This window comes from Mesoplodon mirus (assembly GCF_964341445.2).
Source record: "Mesoplodon mirus genome assembly, chromosome: 3".
Lineage (NCBI taxonomy): Eukaryota > Metazoa > Chordata > Mammalia > Artiodactyla > Ziphiidae > Mesoplodon > Mesoplodon mirus.
The window spans coordinates 40,259,376-40,278,924 of record NC_138978.1 but is presented as its reverse complement, the minus strand read 5'-3'; the positions used below and the strand labels follow the sequence as shown (position 1 = coordinate 40,278,924).

General features: G+C 41.3%; 2 protein-coding genes across 3 annotated transcripts in view; both read left to right on the top strand.

Annotated features, from left to right (window-relative positions):
- The window catches only part of EIF2B3 (eukaryotic translation initiation factor 2B subunit gamma), a 148,276-nt gene that overhangs the window by 109,141 nt on the left and 19,586 nt on the right, over nt 1-19,549 (top strand). For both annotated transcript variants that reach the window (XM_082613349.1, XM_082613348.1), the window contains exons 7-10: nt 11,269-11,396; nt 12,547-12,737; nt 14,559-14,636; nt 15,198-15,346. In XM_082613349.1, coding sequence (XP_082469475.1) covers nt 11,269-11,396; nt 12,547-12,737; nt 14,559-14,636; nt 15,198-15,346 — 546 coding nt within the window. The remainder of the gene's footprint in view (nt 1-11,268; nt 11,397-12,546; nt 12,738-14,558; nt 14,637-15,197; nt 15,347-19,549) is intronic.
- LOC309800766 (vomeronasal type-2 receptor 26-like) lies at nt 6,465-10,132 on the top strand (the record flags this gene model as incomplete). Its single annotated transcript, XM_082615095.1, has 2 exons — nt 6,465-6,499; nt 9,480-10,132. The coding sequence occupies 2 exons, from the start codon at nt 6,465-6,467 to the stop codon at nt 9,970-9,972; spliced, it is 528 nt and encodes a 175-aa protein (XP_082471221.1). The 3' UTR covers nt 9,973-10,132.

Below are 19,549 nucleotides of genomic sequence, written 5' to 3'. Positions count from 1 at the left end.
ACACCAAATATTTCAGGGGAAACAGAAAGAGGTATCAGAAATAGTAACAGATCAAGAGAGTGATGCCACAGAAAGTAAGGGAAGAATGGCCTATGACTGTGGAATTTGGAAGATTCAAAAAATATTTTTAAAATACTACCCATAATTCTACTACTGTGAGATAATTGTGAACATTTTAGTGTATTTCTTTCCATCATTTTATTTATTTTTATATATACATATACACACTTCAAATTGTGCTGTAGAAATAACTGCTTTCTGCTTTCTTTGTTTTTTTTGAATTTTATTTTTTTATACAGCAGGTTCTTATTACTTATCCATTTTATACATATTAGTGTATACATGTCAATCCCAGTCTCTCAATTCATCACACCACCATCCCCACCCCCACGAGTCACTTTCCTCTCTTGGTGTCCATACATTTGTTCTCATCTGTGTCTCTTATTTCTGCCCTGCAAACTGGTTCATCTGTACCATTTTTCTAGGTTCCACATATCTGCATTAATATACGATATTTGTTTTTCTCTTTCTGACTTCACTCTGTATGACAGTCTCTAGATCCATCCATATCTCTACAAATGACCCAATTTCGTTCCTTTTTATGGCTGAGTAATATTCCATTGTATATATGTACCACATCTTCTTTATCCATTCATCTGTTGATCGACATTTAGGTTGCTTCCATGACCTGGCTATTGTAAATAGTGCTGCAGTGAACACTGGGGTGTGTGTGTCTTTGAATTATGGTTTTCTCAGGGTATATGCCCAGTGGTGGGATTGCTGGGTTATATGGTAATTCTATTTTTCTTTTTTAAGGGACCTCCATACGGTTCTCCATAGTGTCTGTATCAATTTACATTCCCACCAACAGTGCAAGAGGGTTCCCTTTTCTCCACACCCTCTCCGGCATTTGTTGTTTGTAGATTTTCTGATGATGCCCATTCTAACTGGTGTGAGGTGATACCTCATTGCAGTTTTGATTTGCATTTCTCTAAAAATTAGTGATGTTGAGCAGCTTTTCATGTGCTTCTTGGCTATCTGTATGTCTTCTTTAGAGAAATGTCTATGTAGGTCTTCCGCCCATTTTTTATTTGGGTTGTTTGTTTTTTTAATATTGAGCTGCATGAGCTGTTTATGTATTTCGGATATTAATCCTTTGTCCGTTGATTCGTTTGCAAATACTTTCTCCCATTCTGAAGGTTGTCTTTTCGTCTTGTTTATGGTTTCCTTTGCTGTGCAAAAGCTTTTAAGATTCATTAGGTCCCATTTGTTTATTTTTGTTTTTATTTCCATTACTCTACGAGGTGGATCAAAAAAGATCTTGCTGTGATTTATGTCAAAGAGTGTTCTTCCTATGTTTTCTTCTAAGAGTTTTATGGTGTCCGGTCTTACATTTAGGTCTCTAATCCATTTTGAGTTTATTTTTGTGTATGGTGTTAAGGAGTGTTCTAATTTCATTCTTTTACATGTAGCTGTCCAGTTTTCCCAGCACCACTTATTGAAGAGACTGTCTTTTCTCCATTGTATATCCTTGCCTCCTTTGTCATAGATTAGTTGACCATAGGTGTGTGGGTTTATCTCTGGGCTTTCTATCCTATTCCATTGATCTATATTTCTGTTTTTGTGCCAGTACCATATTGTCTTGATTACTGTAGCTTTGTAGTATACTCTGAAGTCAGGGAGTCTGATGCCTCCAGCTCCGTTTTTTTCCTTCAAGACTGCTTTGGCTGTTTGGGGTCTTTTGTGTCTCCATACAGATTTTAAGATTTTTTTGTTCCAGTTCTGTAAAAAATGCCATTGGTAATTTGATAGGGATTGCATTGAATCTGTAGATTGCTTTGGGTAGTAGAGTCATTTTCACAATATTGATTCTTCCAATCCAAGAACATGGTATATCTCTCCATCTGTTGGTATCATCTTTAATTTCTTTCATCAGTGTCTTATAGTTTTATACACACAGGTCTTTTGTCTCCCTAGGTAGGTTTATTCCTAGGTATTTTATTCTTTTTGTTGCAGTGGTAAATGGAAATGTTTCCTCAATTTCTCTTTCAGTTTTTTCATCATTAGTGTATAGGAATTCAAGAGATTTCTGTGCATTAATTTTGTATCCTGCGACTTTACCAAATTCATTGATTAGCTCTAGTAGTTTTCTGGTGGCATCTTTAGGATTCCCTATGTATACTGTCATGTCATCTGCAAACAGTGACAGTTTTACTTCTTTTCCAATTTGTATTCCTTTTATTTCTTTTTCTTCTCTGTTTGCTGTGGCTGGGACTTCCAAAACTATGTTGAATAATAGTGGCGAGAGTGGACATTCTTGTCTTGTTCCTGATCTTAGAGGAAATGTTTTAAGTTTTTCACCATTGAGAATGATGTTTGCTATGGGTTTGTCGTATATGCCCTTTATTATGTTGAGGTGGGTTCCCTCTATGCCCACTTTCTGGAGAGTTTTTATCATAAATCGGTGTTGAATTTTGTTAAAAGCTTTTTCTGCATCTATTGAGATGATCATATAGTTTTTCTTCTTCAATTTGTTAATATGGTGTATCACACTGATTGATTTGTGTATATTGAAGAATCCTTGCATCCCTGGGATAAATCCCACTTGATCATGGTGTATGATCCTTTTAAAGCAATGTTGGATTCTGTTTGCTAGAATTTTGTTGAGGATTTTTGCATCTATATTCATCAGTGATATTGGTCTGTAATTTTCTTTTTTTTTGTAGTATTTTTGTCTGGTTTTGGTATCAGAGTGATGGTGGCCTCATAGAATGAGTTTGGGAGTGTTCCTTCCTCTGCAGTTTTTTGGAAGAGTTTGAGAAGGATTGGTGTTAGCTCTTCTCTAAATGTTTGATAGAATTCACCTGTGAAGCAATCTGGTCCTGGACTTTCGTTTGTTGGAAGATTTTTAATCACAGTTTCAATTTCAGTAATTGTGATTGGTGTGTTCGTATTTTCTATTTCTTCCTGATTCAGTCTTGGAAGGTTATACCTTTCTAAGAATTTGTCCATTTCTTCCAGGTTGTCCATTTTATTGGCATATAGTTGCTTGTAGTAGCCTCTTAGGATGCTTTGTATTTCTGCAGTGTCTGTTGTAACTTCTCCTTTTTCATTTCTAATTTTATTGATCTGAGTCCTCTCCCTCTTTTTCTTGATGAGTCTGGCTAATGGTTTATCAATTTTGTTTATCTTCTCAAAGAAACAGCTTTTAGTTTTATTGATCTTTGCTATTGTTTCCTACATTTCTTTTTCATTTATTTCTGCTCCGATCTTTATGATTTCTTGCCTTCTACTAACTTTGGGTTTTGTTTGTTCTTCTTTCTCTGGTTCCTTTAGGTGTAAGGTTAGATTGTTTATTTGAGATCTTTCTTGTTTCTTGAGGTAGGATTGCATTGCTATAAACTTCCCTCTTAGAACTGCTTTTGCTGCATCCCATAGGTTCTGGATCATCATGTTTTCGTTGTCATTTGTCTCTAGGTATTTTTTGATTTCCTCTTTGATTTCTTCAGTGATCTCTTGGTTATTTAGTAACGTATTGGTTAGCCTCCATGTGTTTGTGTTTTTTATGTTTTTTTTCCCTGTAATTCATTTCTAATCTCATAGCATTGTGGTCAGAAAAGATGCTTGATATGATTTCAATTTTCTTAAATTTACTGAGGCTTGATTTGTGACCCAAGATGTGATCTATCCTGGAGAATGTTCCATGCGCACTTGAGAAAAAAGTGTAATCTGCTGTTTTTGGATGGAATGTCCTATAAATATCAACTAAATCTATCTGGTCTCTTGTGTCATTTAAAGCTTGTGTTTCCGTACTAATTTTCTGTCTGGATGATCTGTCCATTGGTGTAAGCGAGGTGTTCAAGTCCCCCACTATTACTGTGTTACTGTTGATTTCCTCTTTCATAGCTGTTAGCATTTGCCTTATGTATTGAGGTGCTCCTGTGTTGGGTGCATATATATTTATAATTGTTATAGCTTCTTCTTGGATTGATCCTTGATCATTATGTAGTGTCCTTCCTTGTCTCTTGTAACATTCTTTATTTTAAAGTCTATTTTATCTGATATGAGTATTCTACTCCAGCTTTCTTTGATTTCCGTTTGCATGGAGTATCTTTTTCCATCCCCTCACTTTCAGTCTGTATGCGTCCCTAGGTCCGAAGTGGGTCTCTTGTAGACAGCATATATATGGGTCTTGTTTTTGTATCCATTCAGCAAGCCTGTGTCTTTTGGTTGGAGCATTTAATCCATTCACATTTAAGGTAATTATCAATATGTATGTCCCTGCTACCATTTTCTTAATTGTTTTGGGTTTGTTTTTGTAGGTCCTTTTCTTCTCTTGTGTTTCCCACTTAGAGAAGTTCCTTTAGCATTTGTTGTACAGCTGGTTTGGTAGTGCTGAATTCTCTTAACTTTTGCTTGTCAGTAAAGCTTTTGATTTGTGTATATTGAAATCAAATCAAATCTGAATGAGATCCTTGCCAGGTAGAGTAATCTTGGTTGTAGGTTCTTCCCTTTCATCACTTTAAATATGTCATGCCACTCCCTTCTGGCTTGTAGAGTTTTTGCTGAGAAATTAGCTGTTAACCTTATGGGAGTTCCCTTGTATGTTATTTGTCGTTTTTCCCTTGTTGCTTTCAATAATTTTTCTTTGTCTTTAATTTTTGTCAATTTGATTACTATGTGTCTCAGCGTATTTCTCCTTGGGTTTATCCTGCCTGGGACTCTCTGCACTTCCTGGACTTGGGTGGCTATTTCCTTTCCCGTGTTAGGGAAGTTTTTGACTATAATCTCTTCAAATATTTTCTTGGGTCCTTTCTCTCTCTCTTCTCCTTCTGGGACCCCTAAAATGCAAATATTGTTGCACTTAATGTTGTCCCAGAGGTCTCTTGGGCTGTCTTCATTTCTTTTCATTCTTTTTTCTTTATTCTGTTCCGCAGTAGTGAATTCCACCATTCTGTCTTCCAGGTCACTTATCCGTTCTTCTGCCTCAGTTATTCTGCTATTGATTCCTTCTAGTGTATTTTTCATTTCAGTTATTGTATTGTTCATCTCTGTTTGTTTGTTCTTTAATTCTTCTAGGTCTTTGTTAAACATTTCTTGCATCTTCTCAATCTTTGCCTCCATTCTTTCTCCGAGGTCCTGGATCATCTTCACTATCATTATTCTGAATTCTTTTTCTGGAAGGTTGCCTATCTCCACTTCATTTAGTTGTTTTTCTGGGGTTTTATCTTGTTCCTTCATCTGGTACATAGCCCTCTGCCTTTTCATCTTGTCTGTCTTTCTGTGAATGTGGTTTTTGTTCCACAGACTGCAGGATTGTAGTTCTTGCTTCTGCTGTCTGCCCTCTCTGCTTTCTGCTTTCTTTATTCAGTATTATTTCATGAGCATTTTCCTGTGTCATTAAAAAATTCTTTATGATCAGAGTTTTGCCTATATGCTATTCTATTATATATGTGTTTGATTGTTCTTCCATTGTTGGATATTTGGTCGTAGTCTATTTTTTAACATTAAGAAGAATACCTTTTTGTTCAAAGATCCTTTTTTATTGTCTAATTATTTTGTTTATTCAGCAAATATTTATTGAGCATGATGTATTTTCCTTAAGATAGATTTATAGAAATAGAATTATAGGATAAAATAATATGAATGTCTTCAAGACCTTTGTTATGTATTGCCAGTTACTTTTCAGAAAAAATTTTACCAGTTTATACATTGTATGAGAAGCACCCTTACCACTAATGAGAATTATTTTAAATCTGCTAATTTGTGAGAGAAATTGAATCTTTTTTTATTTTTATTTATTTATTTATTTGTGTGGGGGGTGGGGGTACGCGGGCCTCTCACTGTTGTGGCCTCTCCCGTTGTGGAGCACAGGCTCTGGACGCGCAGGCTCAGCGGCCATGGCCCATGGGCCCAGCCGCTCCGCGGCATGTGGGATCTTCCCGGACCGGGGCACAAACCCGTGTCCCCTGCATCGGCAGGCGGACTCTCAACCACTGTGCCACCGGGGAAGCCCTGCATCTTTTTTTAAATATTTATTTCTTTAAAATATTTTTATATTTTTTTGAACATTTATATCTATTTACCTATTAAAAATATTAATCTTTTGTCCTGTATGTAACAATTATTTTGTCTTTTTTACTTGGTGGAGTTATTTGTTTGCATCTGATAGTCAAATCTGTTGTTCTCCCTTGTGATTTCTTATTTCTTAGGAGCTTATAATTTTATGACATGAGGCAGGTGTTTCTGGGAAGGCTGTGTATGAGAGGGAAGGGAGAAAGTGAGGTTGCCGAGGCCCAGAGCAGTGTATCCAGCTGCTGGTCTTCAGCCCCAAGGTCAGGATGCTCACAGTGGGTCACAGTGGCCTGTCCCACTTCTTGGCACAGCTTTGAGCTACGTCTAGTTTGAGTACAATGCAGGAAGAGTAATTTTGTCCTCCATTGTGCTGCTAGGCCAACCGCATTATGAGAATTGACCTGATTGCTGAGCCCCAGCAGAGGCAGGTGGGACCTGGCAGGACTGCTTCAGGTCCTCTCCTCAGATCCTTGTCTGGTTTCCTTAAAGGGTTCTGCCTAAAAGGGCTGTGTGCCAAGGCTTGTTTGCTTGCCTCTTGCAGTGACAGTTCTGTTTGGCCTATAGTGTAAATATCATGGCTCCGAAATCCCCCAGCTGTCCATGCTTTGTCATTTCTTCAAAGGGAACTGACTTGTTTTCCACCAGAGGGGGCCAAGGAACATTTGCTACCCACACTGGTTAGGAGCATTAAAAGGGGAGAAAAAAGCTAAGAGTGTTATTTCATTCTTTGAATTTATATGGAAATTTTTAATCTCCATCAAAGGATCAGTAGAAAAAGCACATTGAAATTCAATACAAGAGCTTCCAGCTTACACAGAATTCTTCAAAGATGTTTGACTTGATCTTTTAAAAATGACAAAAACCATGAACTGTGTAGCTCCAGGGTTCCTAATTTTGCTTACCCTCCTCAGCCTCCACCTCTGTCTTGCCTTCCTACCTACACTCCATCTGTGTGGTCCTTGTCAGCCTGCAGAGCTTCTTTGAATAGGGGCTGAGAGAGAGGGTGGGAAGTATGAAGCAGCAGTCAGGTTTATAGGGCTGCTTATACATTAACCCCTCTCTCAGGCCACATTATCTCATCTTTCAGAGTCTTGTAACTGGTCTCTCTGTGTTCATTCTCCTTATTCCAAGCCTATTTTCACTGTTATCAGAATTACCTTCCTAAGAAATAAAACTGATCATGTCGCTTTCCTGCTTAAAAACTAACCACTGGCTTGTCTCAGTCCAAACTGTCTATAGACTGCCACAGAAGGCTTTCATGATCTGGCTCTATTGCCTCCTTAATCAGCCTCATCTCCTACTCTTCTCCTTAAATCCATAATCAGGCTACTTTCCACTGGATTATGAATTCTTTGAGAGCAGAAACAGTATATTTCCAAGGCACAGAACAGTGACTGGCATATTACTACAGTCTTATTAAATGCTAAATTAATTAACTAGTGATTTAAAATTCTAACAAGATCACAGTATGAGAGAGAAAACTAAAAATCATATGGTAGTCTTTCATGTCCTTTGCTAAGTATGAATCAGAAGCATACTCACTGTACTAAGGATCAGGTTCCTTCTTCCCCGTTACAGATTCTTGGTCATTTAGACCCAGCATCCTGGCTCGATACCCATGAGGAAGCACCATGCCTCCAGGGACCCAACGAGGCCAAATGAAAGAGAGCTCCGAAGCTCTTGACCAAGGTTGCTTACTGCTTGTATCTGAATGATATAGTACAGGAATGTTTTTGCCTTCTGGAGGTTCTTCTACACGTTGATCTTTGGTCCGATTTTCTTTCTGTAAGTGGTGTCCTAGACTGATCTGATTTCATGAAAGTAAATTGAAGTTAACTTTGTTGTGGAAATTCTTTGATAGCCATTGGTAAATAAATACAACTGTTAATAATGTGAGGGAGCCCACTCTTAAGTAGAAGGGAAGTTGAAATCTGTGTGGGAAATACTTAGTCATCAGAATGAATTTTAAATTTGCGAAGTCTGAATCAAACTAGGAGAGTAGTACCGTAGAAGCTATGAGAAAATGAAAGACAAGAAACTTAAAGAAGAGCCTAAAGTTGTAAAATTTGATAATTTGCATAAAAATAGAAGAATCACCTGTAATTCCTCTACCGTGAGGGAGTGTAGAGTAGAAATTGTGTATATAGTCTTTGAAAAGTGTTATTCAACCTGTTAGTGTCAGAAAATGTTTTAATCCATTACCATAACAGAATAAAGGAGAAAAAAAATACAGTGAGCTCCATAGATGCAAGAAAAAAATTTTTTTAGTAAAAGTCAGTACCCATTAATTGATGAAAGCTCTTAGCAAGTTAGGAATAAAAGAGAAGTTCCTTAACCTGATAAAGGGTATTTATAAAACCAATAACATGTGCCAGGTATTGGCTATAAAGCATGAAGCCCAATATCTACACATAGAGGACAGTCAATAAATGGTGGCTTTGATGATAGGGAAAAAAAAACTGTAACAATCATCAGTCTAAATGATAAAATAGGGACTTCCCTGGTGGCGCAGTGGTTGAGAGTCCGCCTGCCGATGCAGGGGACGCGGGTTCGTGCCCCGGTCTGGGAAGATCCCACATGCCGCGGAGCGGCTGGTCTCGTGGGCCATGGCCGCTGAGCCTGCGCGTCCGGAGCCTGTGCCCCGCAACGGGAGAGGCCACAACAGTGAGAGGCCCATGTACCGCAAAAAAAAAAAAAAAAAAAAAAAGTTCAGTAAATGATAAAATAGAAGAAATCCCTTTAAAATCAAGAATAAGTAAGGATGACTGGAGGACTCGCGGGGTGGCTCACTGCGCTGTGTAAAGTTTTCTCCACGGGGGGCTGGGTTCACATGGTACGTTAGGCCTCAGTGTGAGGGTCAGGACTCTGAGCGGCGGGCAGTCCCGGGGCTCCCGTAGGAGTCTAGGGAAGGGTGTGGGTCTGGGGCACCCCCATCACAGGCTCCGGCATTCCTCCCCCTTTTCCGCGAGCCGTGTTTCCAGCCCTGGGGCCTCAGGCTTACCCCACTGGTTGGCCTGGAGCCTCGGTTTCCTCCTAGCTCTGGGTGCCGCCGTCCCCTCCTCAGAGTTCCCCCTCTCCCCATCCTTTCACTGGTGTGACTTTGCCCCCAGGGGACTTCTAGTCACCTGCGGAGGCATTGTTTCTGTTGTTACAAATGGGAGGGGCTGCTAGTGGCATCTAGTGTGTGGAGGCCACGGATGCTGCTGGACGGCCTACACCGCACTGAACAGCACCCGTGACAAAGCATTATCTATAGTGCCCGGGTTTGGAAACCCTGCTCTAAGGTCTTAGAGCCTTCAAAGCCCTGGATGAACTTAAAGACAAGTTATCTCTGGAGTTCAAGTTTGAGTTGAAACCAGCCTCAAGTTTCGCCTCTCCTCACCCGTGGATTTCTGTGTGACCAGGTGGCTTTGGAAGAACTACCAATACGTCCCGGCATTTCTCTTGGCCGTTGAGGAAATCAATAAGGACTCCCATCTGCTCCCCAATCTGTCCTTGGGTTTCAACCTCTACAATGCCTTTCCCAGTGACCAAAGGACCTTGGAAAGTGCCCTGTTTGGGCTCTCTGGAGGAAATCAGACTCTCCCTAACTACAACTGCCAGGGACAGAGAAAATCTGTGGCCGTTGTTACAGGAACTGCATTGGCATTTTCAGCCGAGATTGGAACAGTTCTGGAGCTCTACAGAAGCCCACAGGTCACGTATGGTCCTTTTGATCCCATCCTGAGTGTTAAAGACCAGTTCCCATCGCTCTATCAGATGGCCACTACGGACAGCTCCCTGGCTCAAGGAATGATGTGGTTATTGCTGCATTTTGGCTGGACCTGGGTGGCGCTATTTGTATCTGATGATTTGAAAGGCGAGCAGTTCCTCTGGTATCTGAAGCAGAGATGGTGAAGAAAGATAAATGCCCTCCAGAAGCAGGACCCGCATTGATCACCTGATGGCATCTGGAGCTGCATCCATTTTTGAGTAAAGTCCAATTTACCAACAGTGCTGGAGACCACATATCCTTAGATGAAAAACAGAACCGTGTAACATGATAGGATATCCAGAGTGCTGTGAATTTTCCTGCTGGTCTTGGGCTGCTGGTTAAAGTAGGAGAGTTTGTCACCAATATTCCATATGGTCAAGGCCTGGTCATCAATGAAGAGATGATAGAATGGTCTGTTGTCTTCAAAGAGGTACAGAGTCATTTCAGTCTTGGAGATAGACATTAAGGAGGTATCTGAAGCATGTCCAGATATGAGACTGAGTATGCACCTCCTTAACTCAGTCCTAAATTCACATTTAAACTTTTTTCTATGTCATCTTAACCACATATATTCTGAGCTAATGCCTATAAAAAAAACAGGTCTCTGTATAAGCTCTTGTCTTAAATTTCAGGTGTATCTGTTCATACAGCGGTCAAGTGGATAAAATGAATGGAGTTATGAAGTTAAAAAAAAAAAGGATGACTATTAGTACTTCTATTCAGCGTTAGTGTATTGGAGGTCTTAGCCAATATGGTAAGATAATGAAAAATAAGGATTAGAAAGGAAGAAAGAAAATTGTTGTTTACATAGTTGGTATGATTGCCAGAATCTACAGATAAAATATCAATATTAAGATTGTTTATCAAGGCAATTGGCTACAAGATCAAAATACAGTGAATTGAGTTTGTATTGACCAAAAAGAAGAAGAAAATAATTATTTAAAAGGCACCATGTATAACAACAAAAAAACTAAGATACTCCAGATTAATCTTACAGAAAATATGCAAGACCTTTACAGAAAATGTTTTATGTTTTTTTAAATAACTTTTTTTCAAAAGGCCAGAGCATTCTACCTTCTCATGGGTTATTGCCAGTTAATAGTCAAAGCACCATGTTAAGATACACACACGTGCACACACATACAAACATGCAGGCACACACTTTGTAGATAAGTCTTGTAAAAGACTATTTTCTGCATAGATCAGGGAAAGGGTGTCTCAGACTCAGTACACTACCCTCCCACCTCCAGCCTGAAGCTGATAGAGAATGTAGGTCCTCTGCTTCTCCAGAACTGCCAAATCCTTGTCATTTCTAATCTCTATCAGTCCCAAGGTGGCATGACAGGAAGGAATTTAGCTTTTCCTTGGATGCACAGTCTTTGATTCTGATTGGATCCAGATAGTCAGATTTCTCATATTTGACCACTCTTTCTTCCTAGGTCAATCACTTCCATCCGGAGTGAACTGATTCCATACCTAGTAAGAAAACAGTTCTCCTCAGCTTCATCACAACAAGGACAAGAGGAAAAAGAAGAGGATCTAAAGAAAAAGGAGCTGAAGTCCTTAGGTCAGTGCTTGAGTTGGTGCAGTAAGGTAGGGGTAACAATACCTTTGGAAGAATGGCTGGGCAACTTAGCCCAGCCCAAGATGCCTGTCTCAAGGCAGCAGGTTTTCATCTAGCCAACAGTTAGGACAGGCTAGCTGACGCCACTCCCTGAGCTCTGGGTGGGCTTGCTCAAGCAAATCCTGTCACTCTGCTCTTCAAGGACAGGCTAATCATGCCTCAGGTCCATTCTCTGGTTAACAGCTCTGGTTTGGCTGTGTTCCTCTCTAGACCTTTTTGACTTTGAACTCTGCGCACCACTTCTCAGTTCCCCTATTCTCTAGGCTCTGGGAGCCCCACTCCTGACTAAGCTCAGCCTCTCCTGTCAAGGGAAGAAAGGTGAAGGGCTGTATAATGACAGTCCAACCAGAGCCAACAGACTATCACCTTTCCAGGATGTAGGGACGAGGTCAGTCTTGTTTGCTCTCATATCCTTGCCTGGTCCCTGGCCCAGTCCTGGGCTCATAGTAGATGTTCCAAAAAACGTACTTATCAAAGGAATAAATGGAGACAGTATAACATGATGGTTAAGATATCAGGGCTTAGCATCTCAGAGCTGGGTTTGAAATTTTGCTCTGCCATTTATTAGCTCTGTGACCTAAGGCAGGTTATTTAGTCTTCTGAGCCCCAGTTTTCTTACCATAAAATAAAAGATTTCAAATGATTGTTGTACGAGTTGAAAAACTGAAGCCCAAGTCCTGTGCTATTTCTCTCATAGCACAACTATCTGATATGATAATGGAGGCTAGCAGCACAAAGCCAACATGGCTGGTCACTAAAGCCTGGACAGTTGCTTCTGCTACCCCATGGTGTACAAGAGTCATCTATTTTATTTTCCATAGTAGTGCTTGATTGTCAGTCAAACTTGCTTATAGGACCTCTTTTTAAGCATTTTTATATCATACAGTATTTCAGATGTACAGGAAAGCACATTGCCTCTTTTAATTTGATTTAGGCTTTCAGGTTTTAGTGGAATTTCCCCAGGGTCCATGCTGCATGGGTGCATTGCGAGGGAAGAGGTTTGAGCTGTACCCTCTTTCAAAACTTGACTGATTCTGTATCCTCTCTGTCATGTCTCTCATGTACTTGCTCGGTTTGGGTATTTGTTTTGAAGATATTTACAGTTTTATAAAAGAAGCCAATACGCTGACCTTTGCTCCCTATGATGCCTGCTGGAATGCCTGTCAAGGAGACAGCTGGGAAGATTTGTCCAGGTCACAGGTGCGCTGTTACGTCCACATCATGAAAGAGGGTCTCTGCTCTCGAGTGAGCACCCTAGGACTCTACATGGAAGCCAACAGACAGGTGAGAGGATGGGTTTAGAAGGGAAATCGTGGGAGTTCCTGTCCCAGGAACAGACTGAGCCTTTTGTCTTATTTCTTCATTAGATACACAGTGACTTGTTCAGAATCCCTCTCATTCCAAAGGTTGAACAAGACCTGGCATGTCAGGAGAAACCATTGGGGTACCCAAGTACAACAAAAGGGGAAGTGAGGGGTCTGGTCCATAGAGGCAGAGCCTCTGTGGCTCCAAAGAAAGGCCAAGATCTCCAAGAAGGCTTAACTTCTGGCCTGTGGGTTGAACAGCTTTCTTCTGTTCTGCTCAGCATGGGGATATCTACAGCACTTCATAAACAAGCAGATAAATACTGTGTAATCATTACTGTGATGACATAAACATAGGCACACAGAGGAAGCTTTCTTAAGGAGGCAAAGGAGCAGGGTATAGAGTAGCCAGATGGCAAAGCATCAAGGAAGGAATGCCCATGAGAGAGAAGTGTCTGGAAAACAGCATTAGAGCATGAGGAGTCTTGCCAATCCACCCTTTTAATCCTGAGGTTTGTGAGATATGAAGAATGAGTAGCTTCTATTGAAGGGGAAGCAGTGCCCTAAAGGCAGGCCAGGTTTTAGTTAAGGCAAGGGGTGAAAAAGGGGGACAATGAGAGGCCGAGTGTGTGCAGGAGCTCTTTATTGTATAGCAGGCACAGGAGGAAGGGAACACTGGGATTGGGATTGAATCCCTGAAGAAAACCTGACTCAAGAATCTTCAGGACCCACACCATGTGGTAGATGTGGTCCCAGCCCCAGACCTCAATCTGGCCTCAACCTGGATTGGTTAAATCCAAGGGAATCCAAGCTAGAGAGTTTATGAGAAACCACAACTAGTCCCATGTTTGCTCAGGGCAGTCCTGGATAAAGTTAGCCCCAATTTAGGGTTAAAGATATAGAAAGCTTCCTTAATTTGACTTTTAGTTCTCTTTCTTCAATTCTATGACTAGAGTCTGTCCGACTGGTCTGAAAGCAAGTCTACAGATAACCTGAGGCCAGAGAAGTATCCTCTGAAGTGTCAGCAGGGGCTGTGCATCAGACAGGCCTGAATGGCCTAGGCTGAAGTGTAATAGCGGAGATCCCAGGGATAGGAACTGAGGGATTAGCCTTCACATCTCCATTGTAGCCAGTCTAGCAAGGCCTCCCTCAGCTAGTGTTACTACCACACACAGTGCTCTGACCAGCATTCTGCCCTTGCTGGAGAATCACAGATAGACACACTATCTGTGCCTTCCTAATGGGTCCAGAGATAAAACATTCCATACCCATAACATTTTCAGTTTTCTCATACTGGAAAGAGAATAGTGTGAATTTCCCCTTCAGCATTTTATTTTGCCTGGTGAAGAACATGGATGCCTTCTCAGGGTCTGTCCTGATTGTGGAGTTGTCTAACATTACTCCCATCCTCACCTCATGCATGACCACTGTGGTCCAGGAGGTGAGCAGGAACCTAGGATGACTGTGGTCAGGCCTCAGGAAGCTCCTTGCTCTCTTTAGGCCTCCTCTCCCAAGTGCTGCCTGGGTATCTCAAAGGCTTGTCTCACAGCCTCCCAGCTGAGGGAGGTGGCATTACTTTCAGGGAGGAGAGTCTCAGCTAGGAAACTGAGGATAAGATTATCTAGAAGCTGCTTTGTAAACAATCCCTGTCCTAGGGGAAATGCATCAGCCTGCCTCATCCAGACAGGAAGCTGTGGCTGAAAACTCCCCACATCTCTGCTGGACACAGGGTTCTATTCTACTTAAGGTGCTTTCAGGTGTTTTCTGGTCTATCTTTATTGACCAACCCTCTTTCCTCAAGGTGTCCAAATTGCTACCCGTTATCTGTCCGGAAGAATCACTGGTCCATTCATCAGCCCAGATTGTCAGCAAACACCTGGTAAGTGCTAGCTTGGACAGGGCAGTTATGGGACAGTGTCTGGGTACACTGAGGCTTGTCCTTGAGAAGCTGGTTTGGGGCTTCTCCCCAAACCAGCTTCTCCCAGCTTCTCCTCAGGTCAAGCCCTGAACCTCATTGGCCCCAGGGAAATCCCAAACTGAGTTCTGGTTATAAAATCTTACCTTCCAGCCCAGGCACTCAAGAAGATTGCCTGGACAGGTGCTGAGCCCAGCCACACAAACCCTGTAAGGAAGGTCCGTTATATAGTCTTTGGACTCAGACACAGGAGCTTTCCATCTCTATCCCTCTTCTTACCCTGATTTGAGCACTGTCTTCAGGAGAGCACGTCTACATACACAAGTGCATGAGTGTGTAAGTTTGAGTTGGTCTCAGAGATATTATGTGACCTTGTGGCCCTGAGAAATACTGATGATGATCCCTCTTGCTAAAGTGTCTCTAGGGAAAGATCCCATTAGACCTAGCTCAAGGGATCTGGAGGGTTGGTTTGCAGTTGGTTGAGATGGGTGGACAAGTTTTTATATTTATATTTGCCTTTTGCAGGTTGGAGTTGACAGCCTCATTGGGCCAGATACACAGGTTGGAGAGAAGTCATCCATTAAGCACTCAGTCATTGGTTCATCCTGTGTCATAAGAGATAGAGTGACTGTCACCAGTTCCCTTCTCATGAACTCAGTTACCGTGGAGGAAGGGTATGTTTCCCCTTGTACGCACTTGAGGCAAGGCCCCTGGTATCTCTGGGAGGCTTTGGAGGCCAATCCAGCCTAGGAAAGGCGTCAGCTTGGGGAGAGGAAGAAAGGGGAAAGGATGAAAAAAGGAATAGTGCCTAGGCCTTGGTTTTGGCTCCATAATATTTAATATGGTCTCTGAAAGCACCTCCATTAGTCTTCTCATACTTATGACAATTGTAGTCCTGGGAGAAGCTGCCTTCTCTTGCTTTGATATATTCCACATGATGGGATGGCCACAGTAGTGAGCCAGTAGCAGGACTGGAATGACACTGTACCACTGTCTAAGGGTCACCTTCCCCTATCTCAGTGTCCCACAGCAGCCCTGAAGAAAGCAGAGGCCTAGGAGGACTGGGCATATAAGCCACTTTCCATTTTTGAGGGAGAGCTTCTCTGTTACAAGTTATAGAGAATCTTTCCCCATTTTAAGATGCTTTAGAATGCCCTAAAATCTTAGTTTATGAACAGCCTGAACTTGGAGTAAGACTTGAATGATGCTTAATAAGATTCTTCCTCTGTATGGACCTCAGGTTTTTTCCTTGTATAAAATGCAAACATTAGTGGTGGAAGAGAGGAAAGATATTACAAATGGTTTTCAGACTTTTTAGAAAGGAAACTTTTTCTTAAGATAAATCTTAAGCAGAAACTCATTATTTAAAACTGGTAAAAGCACAGTTGTGTGGAATACAGTGGGGAAGGGACACTTACCCTTCCTATAGAATGTGAAAACCGATCTATAAAACAAATTTTAAAAATCACTAGGCTAGGGAATTCCCTGGTGGTCCAGTGGTTAGGACTCTGTGCTATTGCTCCCGGGGCCCAGGTTCAGTCCCTGGTCAGGGAACTAAGATCCTACAAGCTGTGTAGTGCAGCCAAAAAAACCCCAAAAAAAACACCACTAAGCTAGATCAGCCTGAGACAGATTCTAGCTCTGACGTCTGTTGATTTCTCTGTCCGGGAACTGATAGGAGAGAAGGATAGGGGAAGACTGAGGCCAGTGAAAGCTGAACTACCTCTCACAGCTGCCCTTGAGGGATTAAGCGAAGCATTTTGGGGAGAGGCAGTACATAGGGATAGAACTAAAGGTTAAGCCTTTGCTCTTTAGGAAGAGTGGCTGACGGAAGACAGTAGACAGGGTAGAAATGAAAAGTACTGTAATAAAAAACCAGGAAAGTTGGAGACCATTGGGGTTATTGGCCACCAAGACCTGTCCTCCCCTAAGCCTACTTCCTGACGACTCCCAGAACCCTGGCAAAGAGGCCTAGAGCCTTCTGTCAGGAGTTTGAAAGAATCTTTTCTGGTGAATTTGACCAGCCCAAGAAGAAGAACCTGAATTTATTTACATGAGAGATTTCCAACGGCCCAGTCAAATCATGCTATAGTGAAAATTATGGATGGCAAATTCCATTCACGTGCTGTTTTAGAATCCTTTCCTAAATATGAAGAGATAATCAAAAATTACCAGAGATCTAAAGAAAGCCTCTATCATGAAAGATAGAGACCAAATCAAACAGATAGAAAAAAGCAACTTAAAAAGAGATAGAGACTCTGCAGGGAGAGAAAGATGCTTTCAAACAACCTGTCATTTCAAAGAACAAAAAACAAACTCTAGGAAATTTAAAATATGATAACAGGGCTTCCCTGGTGGCACAGTGGTTGAGAGTCCGCCTGCCAATGCAGGGGACACGGGTTCGTGCCCCGGTCCGGGAGGATCCCACATGCCGTGGAGCGGCTGGGCCCGTGAGCCATGGCCACTGAGCCTGTGCGTCCGGAGCTTGTGCTCCACAACGGGAGAGGCCACAACAGTGAGAGGCCTGCATACTGCAAAAAATATATATATATGATAACAAAAAGGAAAACCTCAATAAAAGAATTGGAAGGTAAATTTGAAATTTCACAAAAAGTAGAACAAATATATAAAGAGATGGAACATAGAAGAGAAATGATAGAAAATTAGAGGACTAGTCTAGGATGTCTAACATCTGAATACCAGTTCCATAAAAAGAGAGCTGAGAAATCAGAGAAGGAAATTGTTTAAGAAATAATATAAGAAAATATCCCAGGGCTTCCCTGTGGCTCAGTGGTTAAGAATCTGTCTGCCAACGCAGGGGACACAGGTTTGAGCCCTGGTCTGGGAAGATCCCACATGCCGTGGAGCAACTAAGCCTGTGCACCACAACTACTGAACCTGCATTCTAGAACCTGTGAGCCACAACTACTGAACCCACATGCCACAACTACTGAAGCCCGTGCACCTAGAGCCCGTGGTCCACAACTAGAGAAGCCACCACAATGAGAAGCCCACGCACTGCAACAAAGAGTAGCCCCCACTGGCCGCAACTAGGGAAAGCCCACATGCAGCAATGAAGACCCAATGCAGCCAAAAATAATAAGTAAAATTTAAAAAAAGAAAGAAAATGTCCCAGAACTGAAAGATACGAATTTACAGAATGAAAGGGCCTACTAAGGGTCCAGCCCAATGCTAAAAATAAACCCACATCGTTGTGAAACTTCAGAACGTCAGAGACAAAGCATGCTCCCAACTTACAAAGAGAAAATAATAGGTCATATACAACTAATCAGGAACCGGAATGGCTTTGGACTTACCAGTAGCAACAATGAAAACTAGAAGATAATAGAACAATGCCTTCAAAATTCGGAAGGAAACTTAATTTCAACCTAGAATTCCGTACTCAAGGTAAGTGTTAATGAAGTGTGACAGTAGAAGAAAGACATTGTCAGACATGAAAAGGTGTGTCCCACCAAAACTAAAAGTAAACCAAAAGGAGATAGATGAGAAACAAGAGATCCAACTCAGAATAAGGCAAAAAGAATCCATGGGGTGATGGCGAAGGCAGATCCAAGGGTGACTGCTATGCATGAAGCATAAAGGGAGCAGTTAGTCCAGAGTGAAATCCAGGAAACACTTATTTAGGAAGAAGAAACTGATAAAATGCCAGATATATATAAACATCTTGAAAAATTTAGACAACTGGCTGAAAGTTAGGTTTGAATTAGTAATAACATAGAACACTAACAAAAACAAAACGGTTATTAACTCTGTTTTTTAAAAAGTTGTACAAGAAAGGAGAAGGCATCAGAGTTTGCTATGTGGCTCAACTATGAAATAGAATTAACATAGTCATAATAAACACTGAGCATTGACCAAAATTATGCTATAGCTATATTGAAAGGATGAAGGGTAGGAAGGGGAAAAGGGATCAGTGGTGGGGAGAAAGGAAAGCTAAATCCTCATCTTCCATTGTGGGATGTCTATTGACAGTGCTTAAAACTGAAAAATTAAGATGTAATGTAAGCATGCTATTATCTATAGACATGGAAGTAAATACTGAAATACTCAGCAAAAAGAAGTCAAAGAGTTGTCTCTGGGAAGAAGGAAATGAGTTGAGGGAACAGGGGACTACTATTTTTCGTAATAAAACCATCAGAACAATTTGCTTTAAACTTCATGCATGTATAACTTTAATTGCAAAAAAAAAAAGCCAGAAATTTTTCTGGTACACTGCTACCAGTGGTGTGCTGATAAATTGTTAACAACCAGTTCTCCAAAGGAGAAAATAAGTGGCCTGATTTGTAGCATTTGCCAATTGCCATGATACAAAGTTTCCCCCTATGACCAGTGATATCAGTGAACACTGAGTTGGGAAGAGACGCTACCAGTCAGCTCTCCCAAGCAGGACGAGCTGGCTCCAGCACATCACTGATAATAGAAACCTGTCTCAAGTATTTCACCGTTTCATCAAACACTTAAGGACTCACTCTATGCTGAAGAATGTAGTAGGCAACTGAAGACAGAAAACTACATAAGGCTCAATCTCTTCCCTCAAGGAACTCATAAGCTATATGCAACAAGAAGCTACAAGTGCTGTGATAGAAATCTGTATGGTCACAGAAGAGGAAAGGGTCAGAGAAGACTTAATTAAGGAAATGACCCTTGAACTGAACCTTGAAAAATGAGTAGAACCCCCCAGGCTGGAGAAAGGAATGTTCTAGAGACATCAAGAATATAAAGTGTGAGAGAGCATATCTTATTTCAGAAACAGCTCCTCATTTTGATGTTAGCTCAGATTTCACCACTTAAAAAGAGGCTCTGCTCACTATCCTCTCAGAAGTAACCTGTCCCAGCATTCCCTGTTACATCTTATT